Source organism: Cydia splendana, chromosome 23 (genome assembly GCF_910591565.1).
Source record: "Cydia splendana chromosome 23, ilCydSple1.2, whole genome shotgun sequence".
NCBI lineage: Eukaryota > Metazoa > Arthropoda > Insecta > Lepidoptera > Tortricidae > Cydia > Cydia splendana.
The window spans coordinates 195496-215753 of record NC_085982.1 but is presented as its reverse complement, the minus strand read 5'-3'; the positions used below and the strand labels follow the sequence as shown (position 1 = coordinate 215753).

At 50.3% G+C, this 20258-nt stretch overlaps 2 protein-coding genes and 1 long non-coding RNA gene across 3 annotated transcripts in view; all 3 read left to right on the top strand.

Annotated features, from left to right (window-relative positions):
• The window catches only part of LOC134801734 (zinc finger CCCH domain-containing protein 13-like), a gene marked incomplete at its 3' end in the record, with an annotated part of 56988 nt that extends 42687 nt beyond the window's left edge, over nucleotides 1–14301 (top strand). Inside the window, exon 17 of the mRNA XM_063774331.1 lies at nucleotides 14165–14301. Coding sequence (XP_063630401.1) covers nucleotides 14165–14301 — 137 coding nt within the window. The remainder of the gene's footprint in view (nucleotides 1–14164) is intronic.
• Nucleotides 14302–16552: 2251 nt separating this feature from the next.
• Nucleotides 16553–17471, top strand: LOC134801948 (RNA-binding protein 25-like). Its single transcript, XM_063774583.1, has 3 exons — nucleotides 16553–16648; nucleotides 16834–17045; nucleotides 17150–17471. Exons 1-3 carry the CDS (start codon nucleotides 16555–16557, stop codon nucleotides 17327–17329), a joined length of 486 nt encoding a protein of 161 aa, XP_063630653.1. The 5' UTR covers nucleotides 16553–16554; the 3' UTR covers nucleotides 17330–17471.
• Nucleotides 17472–17504: 33 nt separating this feature from the next.
• On the top strand, nucleotides 17505–19899 carry LOC134801960 (uncharacterized). The gene is made up of 2 exons (XR_010145773.1): nucleotides 17505–18061; nucleotides 18505–19899. It is a non-coding gene; the product is annotated as an uncharacterized LOC134801960 (long non-coding RNA).
• Nucleotides 19900–20258: the final 359 nt, after the last annotated feature.

Here is a 20258-nt window from a genome sequence, read left to right as displayed (position 1 = left end):
CGTCACTTTCTGAGGACGTCACATTCTGAGTTCGTCACTTTCTGAGGTCGTCACATTCTGAGCACGTCACTTTCTGAGAACGCCACTTTTCGTGGGCGTTACTTTCTGAGTACGTCACTTTTTTATACTAAGATTTAAGCGTATACTTGCACGAACAATGGATACCAGCAATCAGCTGTACGGCATACGGCCGCTTTTATGTATGACATATACAGGTTGTTTTTTCAGTCGCCATTGAAGGAAAATATGAATCTATAGAGGATAACGGGCGTCTGAATCCAAACGGCAACGACAGTTTCCTGTTATCGTCTATAGATTCGTATTTCCCTTCAATGGTCACTGAAAAAACATTCTGTATGTCATACATAAAAGTGGCCTTATACCGTACCGCTAATATAATTTCTGGTATCCATTGTTCGTGCAGGCGCACGGTGCACGTGCATGCTAAAAAAGTGACGTACTCAGAAAGTGACGAACTCCGAATGTGACGTCTTCAGAAAGTGGCGTTCTCAGAAAGTGACGTACTCAGAATGTGACGACCACAGAAAGTGACAAACCCAGAATGTGACGTCCTCAGACAGTGACGTCCTCAGAAAGTGACCTAGCTCGAAAGTGACCTCGTAAGAAAGTGACATACTCCGCCTAAACCCTTCCGACGGTAGTGCGATGGCCTTGTATACACGAGCAGTAATAGTTTTGAATACTATTTCTTCCAATAACAACACACAACACTAAGGGCCAGTTGCACCAACCACATTTGACAGACTGATCAACGTCAGCCGGCGCGCCCCGGCGCCTTACTATGAAACTTTCCATACATCAAAAATTAGCGAACTCTTTAACGGTACGAACAGTTTGGTGCAACTGACCCTAACACTATCTCGTACACATACTGTTGAATAACTTTTTTCTGCCGGTTGATACATAAAAAAATTACATATTTAAAAAAGTGAGATTAAATTCTCTATTTTAAAACTAGTTTGGTCTCTGTACGGGAAAGTTCATAAAGCGGGTCAAAAACGCCCAATGACCTTTGACGTTTCCGCGATTCTGGAGGTCCTCTTGAACGATTTCGACAAGTTATGACTTAGATATCCAAGTCACATCTAGTCGATATCTAATGTAGATCTAGTTGATCTCTAAATCGTTGCAAGATCTTGTGATTATCTCGAAATCCGAATAGGCCTGTTACTTCCCGATTTCCGATTGAGCTGAAATTTTGCATTCATATGTAACTTGGAGGTTATTCCCACTAGTTACCACCATGTTGTTACCACCATCGAACTTTCCGTTTTGGTTTCTTGTGAACAATATGATAAATAATTATTAAAGCGGCAGCTGCACGACGACGTACGTCCATGGTTCCTGAGTACAAACTGGTCGATCGTCGGATTGCTTGCCGCGCGCGGCTGCCGCGCTATAATTCAAGATGGTGCCAAAAATGGCTCGCGAGCCAAAATACAGATTTGCCGCGGTCGAACAATGCTTGCGCGGCCGCCGCGCGATATCGAGACGCGGCTTAAGAAAAAGTGACCAAGGCCTCCAGTGCCCCGGGGTGGAATCGAACCAGCGTCCTCTGCTAGGTCACGGCGGCAAGGGCGAATTTTTCTATGTACAGTCGACGTCTTTGATATGTTTACATTTTTCGGTTTATTACAAGGGAGTAAGGTGCAAACATGTAAACATATCTTTGACGTCGACTGTATGTACATATTATTATATATTTTAATGTTTGTTATTACCTATTTTAATTTGTTTGACATGCCTAGAATTAATTTGTTATTTTAGAATAAGAATTGCTGTGCCCTTACAGGGTTCATGTCACTGTACTCGAAATTGTATTGTAACACCTTTATGTAGCAACATGGAAATGCAATACACAATAAACAATGATGATCGGCCTAGCCTAGTCAAAAAGAATCTGAAGTAGATATGCATGATGCAGTTTGCAGGACAGGACCAGGTGCAAAAAAATATAAAGAATTAAATACGAATGTCACACATCGTGACAAACCATAAACGTTTATCGATTATATTATATATTCCTATACATATTTATACTCGCGCACGAAGGGTTCCGTACCATTAGGCCGCCGCCCCACTGCTGCGCACGCTATGTACACGACCCACGTTCCTATTAGTAGGAGATCCCACATATATGGTCGACCTTCACCAACCTGTCTGACGGATGAAACTATGAAAATATGAAAGAAAATATGTTCCAGAACATAAATAAGGGGTCATCCATTAATTACATCACACTAGGGATTGCAATCCAGTCTGGTTTTGAATCCGGCCGGATCCGGCCGGATTTTGGCCTCAGTCCGGGGGATCCGGCCGGATCCGGCCGGATTGGTATTGCGGATAAAAAAATCATCAAGTCACGTATTTTATTATGTTTTTTTAGCGTTTTTATTACTTTACCACTAAGTCTTAACCACTAACCACTAAGTTTTGACGGTAGTGACCCTGCCTGTGAAGCCGATGGTCCTGGGTTCGAATCCCAGTAAGGGCATTTATTTGTCTGATGACCTGATGACACAGATATTTGTTCCTGAGTCTTGGTTGTTGTCTATGTATTTAAGTATTTATATATTATATATATCGTTGTCTGAGTACCCACAACACAAGCCTTCTTGAGCTTACTGTGGGACTTAGTCAATCTGTGTAAGAATGTCTTATAATATTTATTTATTCAAGTCTTGTTACAATAATCAGTCTCAGAAATGAAATCTTCTTTTTCTCTTAAAATATCTATAGCCCAACCCACATTTCCCACAAAAAGGTGCTTTCAATTCAACCATTTTAGTTTGAGCAAACAAAATCAATGAACGTGCATACCTATACAAGTATACATTAAAACATTTATTCACACGAAACATTTAACATTTTTAACGGGATAAGTTCGCTTTGTACATATTTACTGTATTCTCTCTGTGTTATGTACTTACTTTGTGCAATAAAGTGTTTACTACTACTACTACTACTACATTTTCCCGCTTTATTTAGTAGCATAATAATAACAAAATAACATATAAATAATAATAATATATTAATATTATAGGACATTTTTACACAAATTGACTAAGCCCCACGGTAAGCTCAAGAAAGCTTGTGTTGTTGGTACTCAGACAACGATATATATAATATAGAAATACTTAAATACATAGAAAACAACCATGACTCAGGGACAAATATCTGTGCTCATCACACAAATAAATGTCCTTACCGGGATTCGAACCTAGGATCGCGGCTTCACAGGCATGGTCACTACCCACTAGGTCAGACCGGTCATCAAAAGTGAACATATATTCCTCTAATTACTTTTAATTCGACAAAACATTTAACTTAACTGCTGAAGTGCTGAATGAAGTTTTATAAATATTTATTCATTATATTTTAAATGCAGGTAACACTTATTATAACTGGGCTATAATGGTTTGTACAAAATAAAACGAAAGAACATGTACTTACATTAAATTACAATGTAACAACACAATAAATTGAATATAAACCAATCCAGTACTTACGGTGCACGGAAATCTCAACGCTACGACGACACATATTTCGTCGGCTAGAAGACTGGCGTCAACCAAACAAGTTGTTGTGTTGCTGTTTGCGAGCGAGAAAATTCGAATATTGGCGAGAACTTTTAAATTTTAGCAGTGTTTTAAGCTGTTTTAGCGCTTTGATTCACTTTACCGGATCCGAGACCGGATCCGGTGAATTTTGCCGGATCCGGTATCTTGAAAAATGTGCCGGATCCGGCCGGATTACCGGATCCGCCGGACCGGATTGCAATCCCTACATCACACGTTTAGGAGGAGGGAGGGGGTCAAGAAAATGTGACATGTTGTGACAAGGGGGAGGAGTCACAAACTTTGTGACGTCACTTTAACTTCATCAGTAACCGAAAATTTATTTAAATTATTTTATACGCCAATATACATTTAAATAACAAGTCTTAGAAACGATAATCGTTTTTATTCGTTTAATTTTATTTCTTAATCAGTTTTGGGTTATAAAATTACTAATATTTCTTTTGTCAAAAATATTTTGATAAAATATTAAATAAATATTTGCCGATTTCGTTGATGTGACGTCACACCAGGGGGGAGGGGTTTGCCAAATGTGACCAAGTGTGACAAGGAGGGGGGGAGGGGTAAAAAAAACCTAGAAATTCGTGTGACGTAATTAATGGATGACCCGTAAATAGGGTTGCCTAAAAAAATATGGTCAAGGCTATTTTTAATAAACTTTTGAAAAAAAATTTTTTTTCGTCAAATTTCACCGATTTGTCTGACGAACGAAATAAGTTTCAATGGAAAGTATACAACTTGTACAACATAAATAAACTAGGTTGCCTATCTTTTTCCGGTCACTATTATGTGGTTGCCGTGTTTAAAGAGGTGATTTTATATCGATAATTGCACTCATCTATCTGACGCTTGAATTATACATCAAAATGATGGCAATTTTATTGCAAATACAATGGTATAGGGTTGCCTGCGAAAATCCGGTCACAAATAAGGGTTGCCAGGATTTTAAATAAAATAAGAAGGGAAGACTTTATCGATAACTCATAAACGGCTTAACTGATCAAGTTTGTTTTAATTTTATTTGAATGAGTTTTTTAGGCACTATTTTCATGATTTTTTTCATATTTTTTGTTTATATATATTATATTGTTTGCATATTTATCCAACGACATGTCACACTATGGGATTGAAGCGAAAAAAATGGATACATACATTTTTTTATTTTTCTTCGGTTGATACCTATGTTGTGATATGTCATTTGATATGAATTTTAAAATGAATAAGGTTCTTCAAAAATTTTTTTTTGCTAAAGTGAATATTTTAGGAAATAATCGCTTCGAAAGAAACAAAATGTATGTGAGGATTTTTTTTTTCGTTTCAACCCTATGGTGTGGGGTGTCGTTGGATAGGTCTTCCAAAATTAATAGGGGTTTTGGAAGAACATTTTTTGATTAAGTGAATATTTTCGGAAATAATCGCTTTGAAAGAAACAAAATGTGTGTGACAATTTTTTTATCGTTTCAAACATATAGTGTGGGGTGTCGTTGGATAGACCATTCAAAATAAATAGGGGTATATAAACAACATTTTTTGATAAAGTGAATCATTTCGGAAACAATCGTTTAGAAAGAAAAAAAATGGCTTTTCCTTCTAACTTTTGAACCATTGGTCCAAAAAATATGAAAAAAATCATGCCTAAAGAACTCATTCAAATAAAATTAAAACAAACTTGCTTAGTTAAGCCGTTTATGAGTTATCGCTAAAAGTCCTTCCTTCTTATTTTATTTAAAAGCCTGGCAACCCTTATTTTTGACCGGATTTTTGCAGGCAACCCTATACCATTCTATTTGCAATAAAATTACCATCATTTTGATGTATAATTCAAGCTTCAGACAGATGAGTGCAATTATCGATATAAAATCACCTCTTTAAACACGGCAACCACATAATAGTGATCGGAAAAAGATAGGCAACCTAGTTGATTTATGTTGTACAAGTTGTATACTTTCCATTGAAACTTATCTCGATCGTCAGACAAATCGGTGAAATTTGACGAAAAAATGTTTTTTCAAAAATTTATTAAAAATAGCCATGACCATATTTCTTTAGGCAACCCTATTTATTTATGTTCTGGAACATATTTTCTTTCATAAAATATAAGTTTCATCCATCAGACGTATTGGTGAAGGTCGACCATATATGTGGGATCTTAGACCATATACAAAATTTCGTGGGCTTGCCCACGGTTTGTATTAAAACGTGGGCCGTGGATGTAGCGTGCGCAGAAGTGGGGCGCCGGCCTTAAGCAAAAAACGGAAAAAGAATCACGTTTGTTGTATGGGACCCACTTAAGTATTTATTATATTCTGTTTTTAGTATTTGTTGTTATAACGGTAACAGAAATACCCGGAATGGTGGTGTGGTCTGGCCTAGTGGGTAGTGACCCTGCCTATGAAGCCGATGGTCCCGGGTTCGAATCCTGGTAAGGGCATTTATTTGTATGATGATACAGATATTTGTTCCTGAGTCATGGTTGTTTTCTACGTATTTAAGTATTTATATATTATATATATCGTTGTCTGAGTAGGTACCCACAACACAAGCCTTCTTGAGCTTACCGTGGGGCTTAGTCAATTTGTGTAAAAATGTCCTATAAATGTCCTATAATATTAAATACATAATTTGTATGAAAATTTCAACTGTCGGACGACAACGGAAGACGGACGGACGATCAAACGGACAGCGGAGTCTTAGTCTTCGCCGTATTCCTTGAAAGGGGTTATTCTATGGGTCATTTGCAATGATTTAAGTCCAGTCAACCAGGGGTCAAAACTCATTGGTTTTCAAGTTATATGAGTTTTTAGTTTTTTGTTTACAAAACCCGCCTTTCGACTAAAAAGTGGTAATTGTGAAAAAACTACTCAAATTTGGACGTAAAAAAACATTCACCTAATAGCCAATAAACTACTGATTACGTGAAATAAAAAAAGATTGCCAAAACTTTCCAAAATTTAAAAAAAAAAAGGATTTGAAGTCACAATGTTTTTGTAATTTTCCCCAAACTTTGTAAAATTTTGTCGACATGTTCTCTTAAACTTTTTAAAATAATAATAATAATAGCAGAGCAGGTAGGTACCGAAGACAAAAAATGCTTACGTAGAAACTAATTACCGTAATGACTTGACATGTATTAGGTACTTACCGAAAATGTAAAATAAGTTTATGGCAAAAATTTCATTTTTGGTACAAGCTTTTATCGCTGACTATACTTTTCTTACGACAGACAACTAATACTCATTATAAATTCTAAAAACCCCTAACACAATTAGGTTGCGTTGTTTCATCACAGAGTTCCTATGGCCACCTCCTGTCTCCATCATCAGATCAGTTCGACAGTACCATATTATTGTATTGTCATCAGGCGGCTTAGCACGGTCGTGTTTTTATCCCTTGTCACCATGCCTGTCACGTTCTAACAAGTATGTAAGTGCGAAAGGGACGCGCATAGTGATAGTCGATAAAAATGGAACCGTGCTGAGCCCGCAGAACTACATACAGCTGTAAATTTTCATGACGCTACGATCCTTGGAAGATGGTTAAATTAGTTACCTTAGATTCCATTACATAGTTAGTTACATACAGGTCGAGAGTTCCTATGGCCACCTCCTGTCTCCATCATCAGATCAGTTCGACAGTACCATATTATTGTATTGTCATCAGAACTACATACAGCTGCCAATTTTCATGACGCTACAATCCTTGGAAGATGGTTAAATTAGTTACCTTAGATTCCATTAAGTACATAGTTAGTTACATACAGGTCGACCTAATAAAAGCCTGTTAATGAGTTTTAGTTTAGGCGTCCGTATAAATAAATCCAGCGAGTAAACCACAACCACAATACTCTTGCGTACAATAGTCTAATTTACGGTGAACGGGAAAAAAATAGAGCGGTAGGTAGGTAGTTTAAAAAAACGTATGCAGAAAAACGCACAGCTTATCTATGGAATAAGTACCCTTCACACTCTCGCGGACTTAATAATAATTTATTATAAATGTTATGATCTTATAAATTTGTAAAATCAATGAAAATTCATTTATAATTTATGAATATATAATTTTTATTTAAAATCATTGAAAAATTATCACCTTACTACCAATCCCAGTTTTGAACTGATAATTGATTAACGAAAATTCCTAGAAACCCTTAGAAAGCAAATCTGGCCTGACCTCCGATTAGGTAGTTACATGTACTAATGTAGGGATCAAATTTTAACGGAAATGGTTTGTAAGCTAAACTATTACAACATATTTTGTGAATTATATACCCTTACGTTATTACCATCTATTGAGTAAATTAGACACTACTTAGTTAGGTCACCTGTGTTAAAGTGACATCTATGTTGGTTATTATTAAACTGAATCTCGCCATCTTGTTTTACATGGATAGTGTAAAGATCACTCACACAAACAAGCGCTTAACTAAAATCTTCGCATTTTTCAAATGGTTTTTAATTAAAAATATTGAATAATTGGTCATTATTTTTAACTTGGCGACGACAGACGATTATGCACTACCTAAACATCAAGGTTGTAAGTGCTGTAAATCTACGTATTAAGAGAAAATTGACCAATAAAATTGTATGAAATTCGCATAAGGAGAACCACCTTAAGTATCAGATTGTGTCAACACTAATTTTTTTTTATTTTCCTCATAGTTGATGTGAAAAGCAGTATGTGTTACACGGTATCAAAATTATTTCGTCTTGGGCGTTAATATTTGAATCTCATTACGCTCAGGATTCTACTTTAGAATTCTATTGTAGAATCCATCGCTTCATTCGAGAGTAAATGTACGCCCTTGACGGAAATATATCATTTTAATCCCTTGTAACACAAACTACTAATACCTATTACCTACACTCGGGAGGGAAAAAAACCGGTCAAGTGCGAGTCGGACTCGCAAACGAAGGGTTCCGTACCATTATCTATAAAAATGGTCACCCATCTAAGTACCGACCCCGCCCGACGTTACTTAACTTCGGTCAAAAATTACGTTTGTTGTATGGGAGCCCCACTTAAATTTTTATTTTATTCTGTTTTTAGTATTTGTTGTTATAGCGGCAACAGAAATACATCATCTGTGAAAATTGTACATACATCATTTGCGGTGTGCGCGCGGAGCCCTGCGCCCGCCCCCGCCCCGCCGCCGCGCGCTCTGCTCGCGCCACACGGCGCGCGTGCCGAGCGTGGTGCGGGGGCGGGGGCGGGGCGGGGCGGCGGCGGGGTGGGGGCGGGGTGCGGTGTGCGCGCGGAGCCCTGCGCCCGCCCCCGCCCCGCCGCCGCGCGCTCTGCTCGCGCCACACGGCGCGCGTGCCGAGCGTGGTGCGGGGGCGGGGGCGGGGCGGGGCGGCGGCGGGGTGGGGGCGGGGTGCGGTGTGCGCGCGGAGCCCTGCGCCCGCCCCCGCCCCGCCGCCGCGCGCTCTGCTCGCGCCACACGGCGCGCGTGCCGAGCGTGGTGCGGGGGGCGGGGGCGGGGCGGGGCGGCGGCGGGGTGGGGGCGGGGTGCGGTGTGCGCGCGGAGCCCTGCGCCCGCCCCCGCCCCGCCGCCGCGCGCTCTGCTCGCGCCACACGGCGCGCGTGCCGAGCGTGGTGCGGGGGCGGGGGCGGGGCGGGGCGGCGGCGGGGTGGGGGCGGGGTGCGGTGTGCGCGCGGAGCCCTGCGCCCGCCCCCGCCCCGCCGCCGCGCGCTCTGCTCGCGCCACACGGCGCGCGTGCCGAGCGTGGTGCGGGGGCGGGGGCGGGGCGGGGCGGCGGCGGGGTGGGGGCGGGGTGCGGTGTGCGCGCGGAGCCCTGCGCCCGCCCCCGCCCCGCCGCCGCGCGCTCTGCTCGCGCCACACGGCGCGCGTGCCGAGCGTGGTGCGGGGGCGGGGGCGGGGCGGGGCGGCGGCGGGGTGGGGGCGGGGTGCGGTGTGCGCGCGGAGCCCTGCGCCCGCCCCCGCCCCGCCGCCGCGCGCTCTGCTCGCGCCACACGGCGCGCGTGCCGAGCGTGGTGCGGGGGCGGGGGCGGGGCGGGGCGGCGGCGGGGTGGGGGCGGGGTGCGGTGTGCGCGCGGAGCCCTGCGCCCGCCCCCGCCCCGCCGCCGCGCGCTCTGCTCGCGCCACACGGCGCGCGTGCCGAGCGTGGTGCGGGGGCGGGGGCGGGGCGGGGCGGCGGCGGGGTGGGGGCGGGGTGCGGTGTGCGCGCGGAGCCCTGCGCCCGCCCCCGCCCCGCCGCCGCGCGCTCTGCTCGCGCCACACGGCGCGCGTGCCGAGCGTGGTGCGGGGGCGGGGGCGGGGCGGGGCGGCGGCGGGGTGGGGGCGGGGTGCGGTGTGCGCGCGGAGCCCTGCGCCCGCCCCCGCCCCGCCGCCGCGCGCTCTGCTCGCGCCACACGGCGCGCGTGCCGAGCGTGGTGCGGGGGCGGGGGCGGGGCGGGGCGGCGGCGGGGTGGGGGCGGGGTGCGGTGTGCGCGCGGAGCCCTGCGCCCGCCCCCGCCCCGCCGCCGCGCGCTCTGCTCGCGCCACACGGCGCGCGTGCCGAGCGTGGTGCGGGGGCGGGGGCGGGGCGGGGCGGCGGCGGGGTGGGGGCGGGGTGCGGTGTGCGCGCGGAGCCCTGCGCCCGCCCCCGCCCCGCCGCCGCGCGCTCTGCTCGCGCCACACGGCGCGCGTGCCGAGCGTGGTGCGGGGGCGGGGGCGGGGCGGGGCGGCGGCGGGGTGGGGGCGGGGTGCGGTGTGCGCGCGGAGCCCTGCGCCCGCCCCCGCCCCGCCGCCGCGCGCTCTGCTCGCGCCACACGGCGCGCGTGCCGAGCGTGGTGCGGGGGCGGGGGCGGGGCGGGGCGGCGGCGGGGTGGGGGCGGGGTGCGGTGTGCGCGCGGAGCCCTGCGCCCGCCCCCGCCCCGCCGCCGCGCGCTCTGCTCGCGCCACACGGCGCGCGTGCCGAGCGTGGTGCGGGGGCGGGGGCGGGGCGGGGCGGCGGCGGGGTGGGGGCGGGGTGCGGTGTGCGCGCGGAGCCCTGCGCCCGCCCCCGCCCCGCCGCCGCGCGCTCTGCTCGCGCCACACGGCGCGCGTGCCGAGCGTGGTGCGGGGGCGGGGGCGGGGCGGGGCGGCGGCGGGGTGGGGGCGGGGTGCGGTGTGCGCGCGGAGCCCTGCGCCCGCCCCCGCCCCGCCGCCGCGCGCTCTGCTCGCGCCACACGGCGCGCGTGCCGAGCGTGGTGCGGGGGCGGGGGCGGGGCGGGGCGGCGGCGGGGTGGGGGCGGGGTGCGGTGTGCGCGCGGAGCCCTGCGCCCGCCCCCGCCCCGCCGCCGCGCGCTCTGCTCGCGCCACACGGCGCGCGTGCCGAGCGTGGTGCGGGGGCGGGGGCGGGGCGGGGCGGCGGCGGGGTGGGGGCGGGGTGCGGTGTGCGCGCGGAGCCCTGCGCCCGCCCCCGCCCCGCCGCCGCGCGCTCTGCTCGCGCCACACGGCGCGCGTGCCGAGCGTGGTGCGGGGGCGGGGGCGGGGCGGGGCGGCGGCGGGGTGGGGGCGGGGTGCGGTGTGCGCGCGGAGCCCTGCGCCCGCCCCCGCCCCGCCGCCGCGCGCTCTGCTCGCGCCACACGGCGCGCGTGCCGAGCGTGGTGCGGGGGCGGGGGCGGGGCGGGGCGGCGGCGGGGTGGGGGCGGGGTGCGGTGTGCGCGCGGAGCCCTGCGCCCGCCCCCGCCCCGCCGCCGCGCGCTCTGCTCGCGCCACACGGCGCGCGTGCCGAGCGTGGTGCGGGGGCGGGGGCGGGGCGGGGCGGCGGCGGGGTGGGGGCGGGGTGCGGTGTGCGCGCGGAGCCCTGCGCCCGCCCCCGCCCCGCCGCCGCGCGCTCTGCTCGCGCCACACGGCGCGCGTGCCGAGCGTGGTGCGGGGGCGGGGGCGGGGCGGGGCGGCGGCGGGGTGGGGGCGGGGTGCGGTGTGCGCGCGGAGCCCTGCGCCCGCCCCCGCCCCGCCGCCGCGCGCTCTGCTCGCGCCACACGGCGCGCGTGCCGAGCGTGGTGCGGGGGCGGGGGCGGGGCGGGGCGGCGGCGGGGTGGGGGCGGGGTGCGGTGTGCGCGCGGAGCCCTGCGCCCGCCCCCGCCCCGCCGCCGCGCGCTCTGCTCGCGCCACACGGCGCGCGTGCCGAGCGTGGTGCGGGGGCGGGGGCGGGGCGGGGCGGCGGCGGGGTGGGGGCGGGGTGCGGTGTGCGCGCGGAGCCCTGCGCCCGCCCCCGCCCCGCCGCCGCGCGCTCTGCTCGCGCCACACGGCGCGCGCTCTGCTCGCGCCACACGGCGCATTTTAGTCCTATAATTTTAGTTTTTATCGCTAAAAGCTTGTATAGACGTCGTATTAAGGTTTCAGAGGTGACCACCTGTCGTATAAAAGCGCTTGGCAGCACCTTTTTACTCTATAGACTTATACAGCTAATATATTCTATAAGCAATTGATGTAAAGGTTTAGTTCATCATTTTATAGAGCCGTTATAGGCGTGTACTATAACAGGTTCAACACTATTATAGAACTGTTTTGCTCTATAGTAGCGTTTTTGGGACATATTTATAGCGTTAAAAAGCGCTTTAGTAGTTTTTAAATCCCTATTATATCTCATCGCTGTAAAAGTCACAATGACTCTTTATATCACAAAACTGTTGTATAGTGGTTTTGTTTTTTCTTTTAAAAGACAACAGCGTTATAGTTGAGTTTTTATGTCTTTTATAAACCGAGTTAAAGGTAAAAAACAAAGGACGAACGAGGTAAAGGTAGAAAACGACTACTTGTAAATGATAAATTTGATCTGTAATGGCTACTTATATCTTGCTTATATAAGTTCAGGCCTAAGCCACATAATGTGGTTCCGTACAAAATATTTTTATATTTTAATGAATTGATAAAAAAGACCCCAGTGATATTAGTGACTGTAGGTGAGATTTATCATCAATGATTTAATACAAGCATAAAATCGTGACGGTTTAAATATTTATCGACATCCATTATTAGCACATTTTTTTTACCAATCACACTGAAAAAGGAAACAACAGTAATGACTACATCTAAATTCAAAAAAAATCCTATATCTTTCTAAAGAGTTTGTAGGTGTAACTGGGTCACAGCAAAATTCTTTTGGAACCCTAATTTTAATCATGATGGCGGTGAATATTTCGTCGTAAGTTCTATAGTTAGCCTATAAAAGCGTCGGATTTACTTCTTGGCTGTATAGTAGTAACTATGGTGAATATCATAATATTTTATTAAATTATTTTATTAAAAACATAAATAAATCGAGGGGGCATTTAAAATTCCTCATTAAACTAATACTATGCTAACGGTAAAACTTCCGTCCCATATACTTTTTGCACTAAGGACCGAATTATTCGACATCTAAATGGCGCATATTCTTTACTTATCACCATTTTACTTAGTACCGTTTTTGTGAAGTAAACACACAACAAAACCACTCACAACAGTTGATGGAAAACTTGATAGCAAATTTCGTAGTAAAGGAACTATGAATTCTACAATAGTATAAAAAAGCACTATAATACAATTTCAAATACTACTATAGTATAAAACAAGCACTATAATGGAATCTCAAATGCCACTATAGTATAAATTAACACTATAATGGCGTTACTGACAACAAATTAGCACAAAAGTGATCATCACATCACTTTTATTGACCTAAAACGTCACGACTGATACTGCTACAGGTCTACTATATCACTGAATGGCACATAAGATGCGCCATTTCGGCTTTATACAATCTTCTTTGGTCTTTTATAGGACCTTAGGTGGTATTTGGGAAACGTTCTATCGACTACTATAGAACCACAAATTGTTACTTGGGCAGAATCGATGTCGTAAATTTTGATATTTACGGCATTAGGCGGAAGTAACGTCGCGCTGCAGTACTGCTGTAGTAATGCTGGCCACTACATTAATACCAAAAATAGATATTTTCACCTCAGCAGCTCGAACAAGGGTACTTTGCTTCTTAAAAACAGTGAGCAAAATGCAATTTTGCTCACTGAGTGAAACAAAATGACATTCAAGTGACCTTTATAGTCAAATGTCATTTCAACATGCGGGGTCTAATACAAGTTCGATATACTTGGGTTCTATTATCTCTGTCCCTCTAGGTATGTTCTCACTGCTTAGGGTGAAAAATTTTGTGTACTACACGAGATCAAAGTTATTTACATCTCGTGCGCTTTTGAATCCCTTACTACGCTCAAGATTCTAAATTAGAATAATTATAGAATCTTTCGCTTGCACGGGACTCAAAATAAGCACAAGAAGAAATATCAAACTTTGATCTCTTGTTGTACAAATAACTATTACAATACAAGTGCGGAAAAGAGGAAATTCGAAACGAGTGGCGATAAATTAAAACACGACCGAAGGAGTGTCTTAAATCGACACGAGTTACGAATTACCAACGTTTAACAGTACATATGGCCCTTTAAACTTTTGACATACGCACGAAAAGTGCTATTTTACGCACTAGTGCGGGAAAGAGGACCATATGTACTGTAAAAGATATTTGAAAGGATAATTACAAGGGGAGAATTTTTCACGTGATATGTGTTTGCACTTGCAGCAGCGGAAAGCGGGTCGGTGGGCGCGGGCGGCGGCATGCGGCGCCTCGTGCACGCCGCCTTCGCGCCCGACGACGACGAGCCCGACCCGCCCCCGCCCCCGCCACCCTCGCACCCCCACCACCACCGCGGTACGTACACACACACACACACACACACATACACACAGCGGCGGCATGCGGCGCCTCGTGCACGCCGCCTTCGCGCCCGACGACGACGAGCCCGACCCGCCCCCGCCCCCGCCACCCTCGCACCCCCACCACCACCGCGGTACGTACACACACACACACACACACACACACACAGCGGCGGCATGCGGCGCCTCGTGCACGCCGCCTTCGCGCCCGACGACGACGAGCCCGACCCGCCCCCGCCCCCGCCACCCTCGCACCCCCACCACCACCGCGGTACGTACACACACACACACACACACACATACACACAGCGGCGGCATGCGGCGCCTCGTGCACGCCGCCTTCGCGCCCGACGACGACGAGCCCGGCCCCCCCCCCCCCCCGCCACCCTCGCACCCCCACCACCACCGCGGTACGTACACACACACACACACACACACACACACAGCGGCGGCATGCGGCGCCTCGTGCACGCCGCCTTCGCGCCCGACGACGACGAGCCCGACCCGCCCCCGCCCCCGCCACCCTCGCACCCCCACCACCACCGCGGTACGTACACACACACACACACACACACATACACACAGCGGCGGCATGCGGCGCCTCGTGCACGCCGCCTTCGCGCCCGACGACGACGAGCCCGACCCGCCCCCGCCCCCGCCACCCTCGCACCCCCACCACCACCGCGGTACGTACACACACACACACACACACACACACACAGCGGCGGCATGCGGCGCCTCGTGCACGCCGCCTTCGCGCCCGACGACGACGAGCCCGACCCGCCCCCGCCCCCGCCACCCTCGCACCCCCACCACCACCGCGGTACGTACACACACACACACACACACACACACACACAGCGGCGGCATGCGGCGCCTCGTGCACGCCGCCTTCGCGCCCGACGACGACGAGCCCGACCCGCCCCCGCCCCCGCCACCCTCGCACCCCCACCACCACCGCGGTACGTACACACACACACACACACACACATACACACAGCGGCGGCATGCGGCGCCTCGTGCACGCCGCCTTCGCGCCCGACGACGACGAGCCCGACCCGCCCCCGCCCCCGCCACCCTCGCACCCCCACCACCACCGCGGTACGTACACACACACACACACACACACACACACAGCGGCGGCATGCGGCGCCTCGTGCACGCCGCCTTCGCGCCCGACGACGACGAGCCCGACCCGCCCCCGCCCCCGCCACCCTCGCACCCCCACCACCACCGCGGTACGTACACACACACACACACACACACACACACACAGCGGCGGCATGCGGCGCCTCGTGCACGCCGCCTTCGCGCCCGACGACGACGAGCCCGACCCGCCCCCGCCCCCGCCACCCTCGCACCCCCACCACCACCGCGGTACGTACACACACACACACACACACACACATACACACAGCGGCGGCATGCGGCGCCTCGTGCACGCCGCCTTCGCGCCCGACGACGACGAGCCCGACCCGCCCCCGCCCCCGCCACCCTCGCACCCCCACCACCACCGCGGTACGTACACACACACACACACACACACATACACACAGCGGCGGCATGCGGCGCCTCGTGCACGCCGCCTTCGCGCCCGACGACGACGAGCCCGACCCGCCCCCGCCCCCGCCACCCTCGCACCCCCACCACCACCGCGGTACGTACACACACACACACACACACACATACACACAGCGGCGGCATGCGGCGCCTCGTGCACGCCGCCTTCGCGCCCGACGACGACGAGCCCGACCCGCCCCCGCCCCCGCCACCCTCGCACCCCCACCACCACCGCGGTACGTACACACACACACACACACACACACACACAGCGGCGGCATGCGGCGCCTCGTGCACGCCGCCTTCGCGCCCGACGACGACGAGCCCGACCCCCCCCCCCCCCCGCCACCCTCGCACCCCCACCACCACCGCGGTACGTACACACACACACACACACACACACACACACAGCGGCGGCATGCGGCGCCTCGTGCACGCCGCCTTCGCGCCCGACGACGACGAGCCCGACCCCCCCCCCCCCCCGCCACCCTCGCACCCCCACCACCACCGCGGTACGTACACACACACACACACACACACATACACACAGCGGCGGCATGCGGCGCCTCGTGCACGCCGCCTTCGCGCCCGACGACGACGAGCCCGACCCGCCCCCGCCCCCGCCACCCTCGCACCCCCACCACCACCGCGGTACGTACACACACACACACACACACACACACACACAGCGGCGGCATGCGGCGCCTCGTGCACGCCGCCTTCGCGCCCGACGACGACGAGCCCGACCCGCCCCCGCCCCCGCCACCCTCGCACCCCCACCACCACCGCGGTACGTACACACACACACACACACACACACACACACACACACACACACACACACACGCCACACGCTAACTTACTTTTATCCATACCTACATCTTCAAATATTTTACGGTCACTAAATGCCTTTACAAACACTAGTTACCCCTCCTATCATATCTCCAATGTGAATTTTTAACTATTGTTTTCCAGGTAAAGACAAAAAGGACAAGGAGAAGAGCAAAAAGGGTGATAAAGAGAAGGAGAAGGACAAAGATAAGGAGAAGGCGGGCGGTGACGCGCGGGGCGAGGGGGGGGAGGACAAGGCGTCCGCCGAGGAGAAGCGGAAACACATCAAGAGCCTCATCGACAAGATCCCCACGCAGAAGGAGCAGCTATTCCAGTACAAGCTGGACACGGCGCAGGTCACACACATACAGATACATCTGTTACATTCTGTTTTTAATTGTGCTACTTGAACTGAACATCTCACAAGTTGAATCTTATACCGAATCGTTATTATTTCCAGATCGATAACGTGCTAATGGAGAAGAAGATCCGTCCGTGGATCAACAAGAAGATCATCGAGTACATCGGCGAGCCCGAGCCCACGCTGGTCGACTTTATATGCAGCAAGGTTTTAGCCGGCGCCGCCCCCCATCGCATACTAGATGATGTACAGATGGTTAGTAGTTGTACAGTAATGTAGGTCCCGCCGTGGATCAACAAGATCATCGAGTACATCGGCGAGCCCGAGCCCACGCTGGTCGACTTTATATGCAGCAAGGTTTTAGCCGGCGCCGCCCCCCATCGCATACTAGATGATGTACAGATGGTTAGTAGTTGTACAGTAATGTAGGTCCCGCCGTGGATCAACAAGATCATCGAGTACATCGGCGAGCCCGAGCCCACGCTGGTCGACTTTATATGCAGCAAGGTTTTAGCCGGCGCCGCCCCCCATCGCATACTAGATGATGTACAGATGGTTAGTAGTTGTACAGTAATGTAGGTCCCGCCGTGGATCAACAAGATCATCGAGTACATCGGCGAGCCCGAGCCCACGCTGGTCGACTTTATATGCAGCAAGGTTTTAGCCGGCGCCGCCCCCCATCGCATACTAGATGATGTACAGATGGTTAGTAGTTGTACAGTAATGTAGGTCCCACCGTGGATCAACAACAAGATCATCGAGTACATCGGCGAGCCCGAGCCCACGCTGGTCGACTTTATATGCAGCAAGGTTTTAGCCGGCGCCGCCCCCCATCGCATACTAGATGATGTACAGATGGTTAGTAGTTGTACAGTAATGTAGGTCCCACCGTGGATCAACAACAAGATCATCGAGTACATCGGCGAGCCCGAGCCCACGCTGGTCGACTTTATATGCAGCAAGGTTTTAGCCGGCGCCGCCCCCCATCGCATACTAGATGATGTACAGATGGTTAGTAGTTGTACAGTAATGTAGGTCCCACCGTGGATCAACAACAAGATCATCGAGTACATCGGCGAGCCCGAGCCCACGCTGGTCGACTTTATATGCAGCAAGGTTTTAGCCGGCGCCGCCCCCCCTCGCATACTAGATGACAGTACAGATGGTGTCTAAATATTCTACATTTATTTCTGTTCTGTGCTCTCTTCCCGACTGAAGAAAGCCCGGGATTCAATTTACTTGAGACAAATATCTTACTACAAAAGAAAGTCCACAACATTTCAGGCGATGGATGTAGCATATATTATTGTGTGAGTGACTCGACCTGTAAAGACCATTCAGTTGACACAAAAGTCTTGAATATTTACGTACTAGCACAAATAAGAGCCTAGATGGTGCACACGTTATAAATATTTCCTAGTATTAATATTAATGCATAATATGTATTGTGTCAGGTGCTGGACGAGGAGGCGGAGGTGTTCGTGGTGAAGATGTGGCGGCTGCTCATCTACGAGCTGGAGGCCAAGCGCGCCGGCCTCACGCACTCCAAGTGACCCGAGGCCAAGAGTGTCGGCCTCGCACACACCAAGTGACGGGAGGCCCACACATCACCCGAGCGGACGGCAAACGAGTAGGAGCCGGTTTAGAACGGTATTACACTAACATATTAGTCCCTCAACCCCTCGGTGTCCGGCAGTTAACGATGTCAAAAACATATCCCCAGAGTTTGTTGTTTTTTTATAGATTTAGTATGAAATCGCGTCCGCGAGGGTCGTTACGCTGCATGGGGTGAATTGAAACAACAGATTTTTGCTGATTTGATTGGCTTTCTCTATGTTGGCCCGTTCTTATAGTAAAAGTCTGACATGACAGTCACCCGGTCCCTGCGTACAATACGGACTAATATTTATTTAATACCAGTTCTGCCGGAACGGCACGGGTAACGTTTTATTTGATCGAATGCATTTTTACTAAAATATAAAAAGAATAAATATTTAAACAAATTTGTTACTTGCAAGCATAAAATTAAATTTTAGACATACAACACGCATAAGATCAAATGGAGCATCAATAGTTGATTTGTTGAACTGTAAAGCAGCTGTTCGATACGATATTATTATAAAGTATAAGAATCAATGGAAATGTCATCATATTGTCAAAAAAAGGTACTTACAGTCGCCATCAGATATATGAGAGCAAACGAGGTACTCACTAGTATATCTACGCGGTTATTATCAAGCAATTAATACGGATGGCGTAAAAAAGTGGTAGTAAACCGCTTAATGGTGTATAAAATATTGTAGCGCCCGCGCCAGTAATAGCTGAAAAAGAAGCGAACATTGTTATTTCTCTAGCCGCCTTCTTTACTCGTCTTAATATTCCAATTCTTATACTAGGTATAGACCAGAGATAATGTTGATGATATCTGTAAATTGATTATTGATAGGGTCCGTCTAAGCCAACTTTGCACACTTGTATAGAACAAAGAGAGGACGTAAGGACCCTTTAGGCGTGGAACGGCACATATTTTCAAAGAAATTTGACATTAATGATGATATTATACCACACGTCTTTACAAATGCCATGCAGAGATAGCTTGACCCGACTCTAAATAAAGGTCGTATCGTATCAAGCGCTGCTGTCCGCTGATTCTTACATTTTGTACCGAATCCCACGTGACGAGGCCGACAGGCCGGCGCAGGCCTCGGGGGCCGCTCAACTGTAAATTATAGCATATGCGAGACTGAGAGCGACAGAGACGAGTGACAGGGACGCACGAACGAGTACGTTAAGCCTAATGATTAATGATAATGATTACTTAGAGGATAATAAATATAATTATTACACAGCGAATTGCCTTTTGTTTTTCACCCTCCAGCTCCACCCAGTCATTTAACGCCAAATGAAATATAATCTGAAACACACATCTGTCTTGGACATGGACTTACTAAAGGATGAAGGAACCTGAGGAACACTGCACAAGTCTCAACTCCATTAGAACGTATAAAATAAAGGAAATGAATGACGAATTTGACGACATTTGTGTAGGAGACAACTTTAGGGACGAATATAACATTCACCCTCCTTTGTGAACTTCGCCGCAATCAGGTAAATAAAACACGTAATCCCTGTAAGTATATAGGTGTCATCATTTCGTGTTGTGTGATGCAATTTGAGCAAGAGCCTTCTCGGTTTCATAAAATTCTGA

What these genes read in the sequence shown, in the direction of transcription:
- LOC134801948 (XM_063774583.1), top strand. Translation starts at nt 16,555, where the DNA reads ATGCGGCGCCTCGTGCACGCCGCCTTCGCGCCCGACGACGACGAGCCC. An exon ending in GCACCCCCACCACCACCGCG is followed by an intron (nt 16,649 to 16,833) that starts GTACGTACACAC and finishes ATTGTTTTCCAG; the next exon opens with GTAAAGACAAAAAGGACAAG. An exon ending in ACAAGCTGGACACGGCGCAG is followed by an intron (nt 17,046 to 17,149) that starts GTCACACACATA and finishes TATTATTTCCAG; the next exon opens with ATCGATAACGTGCTAATGGA.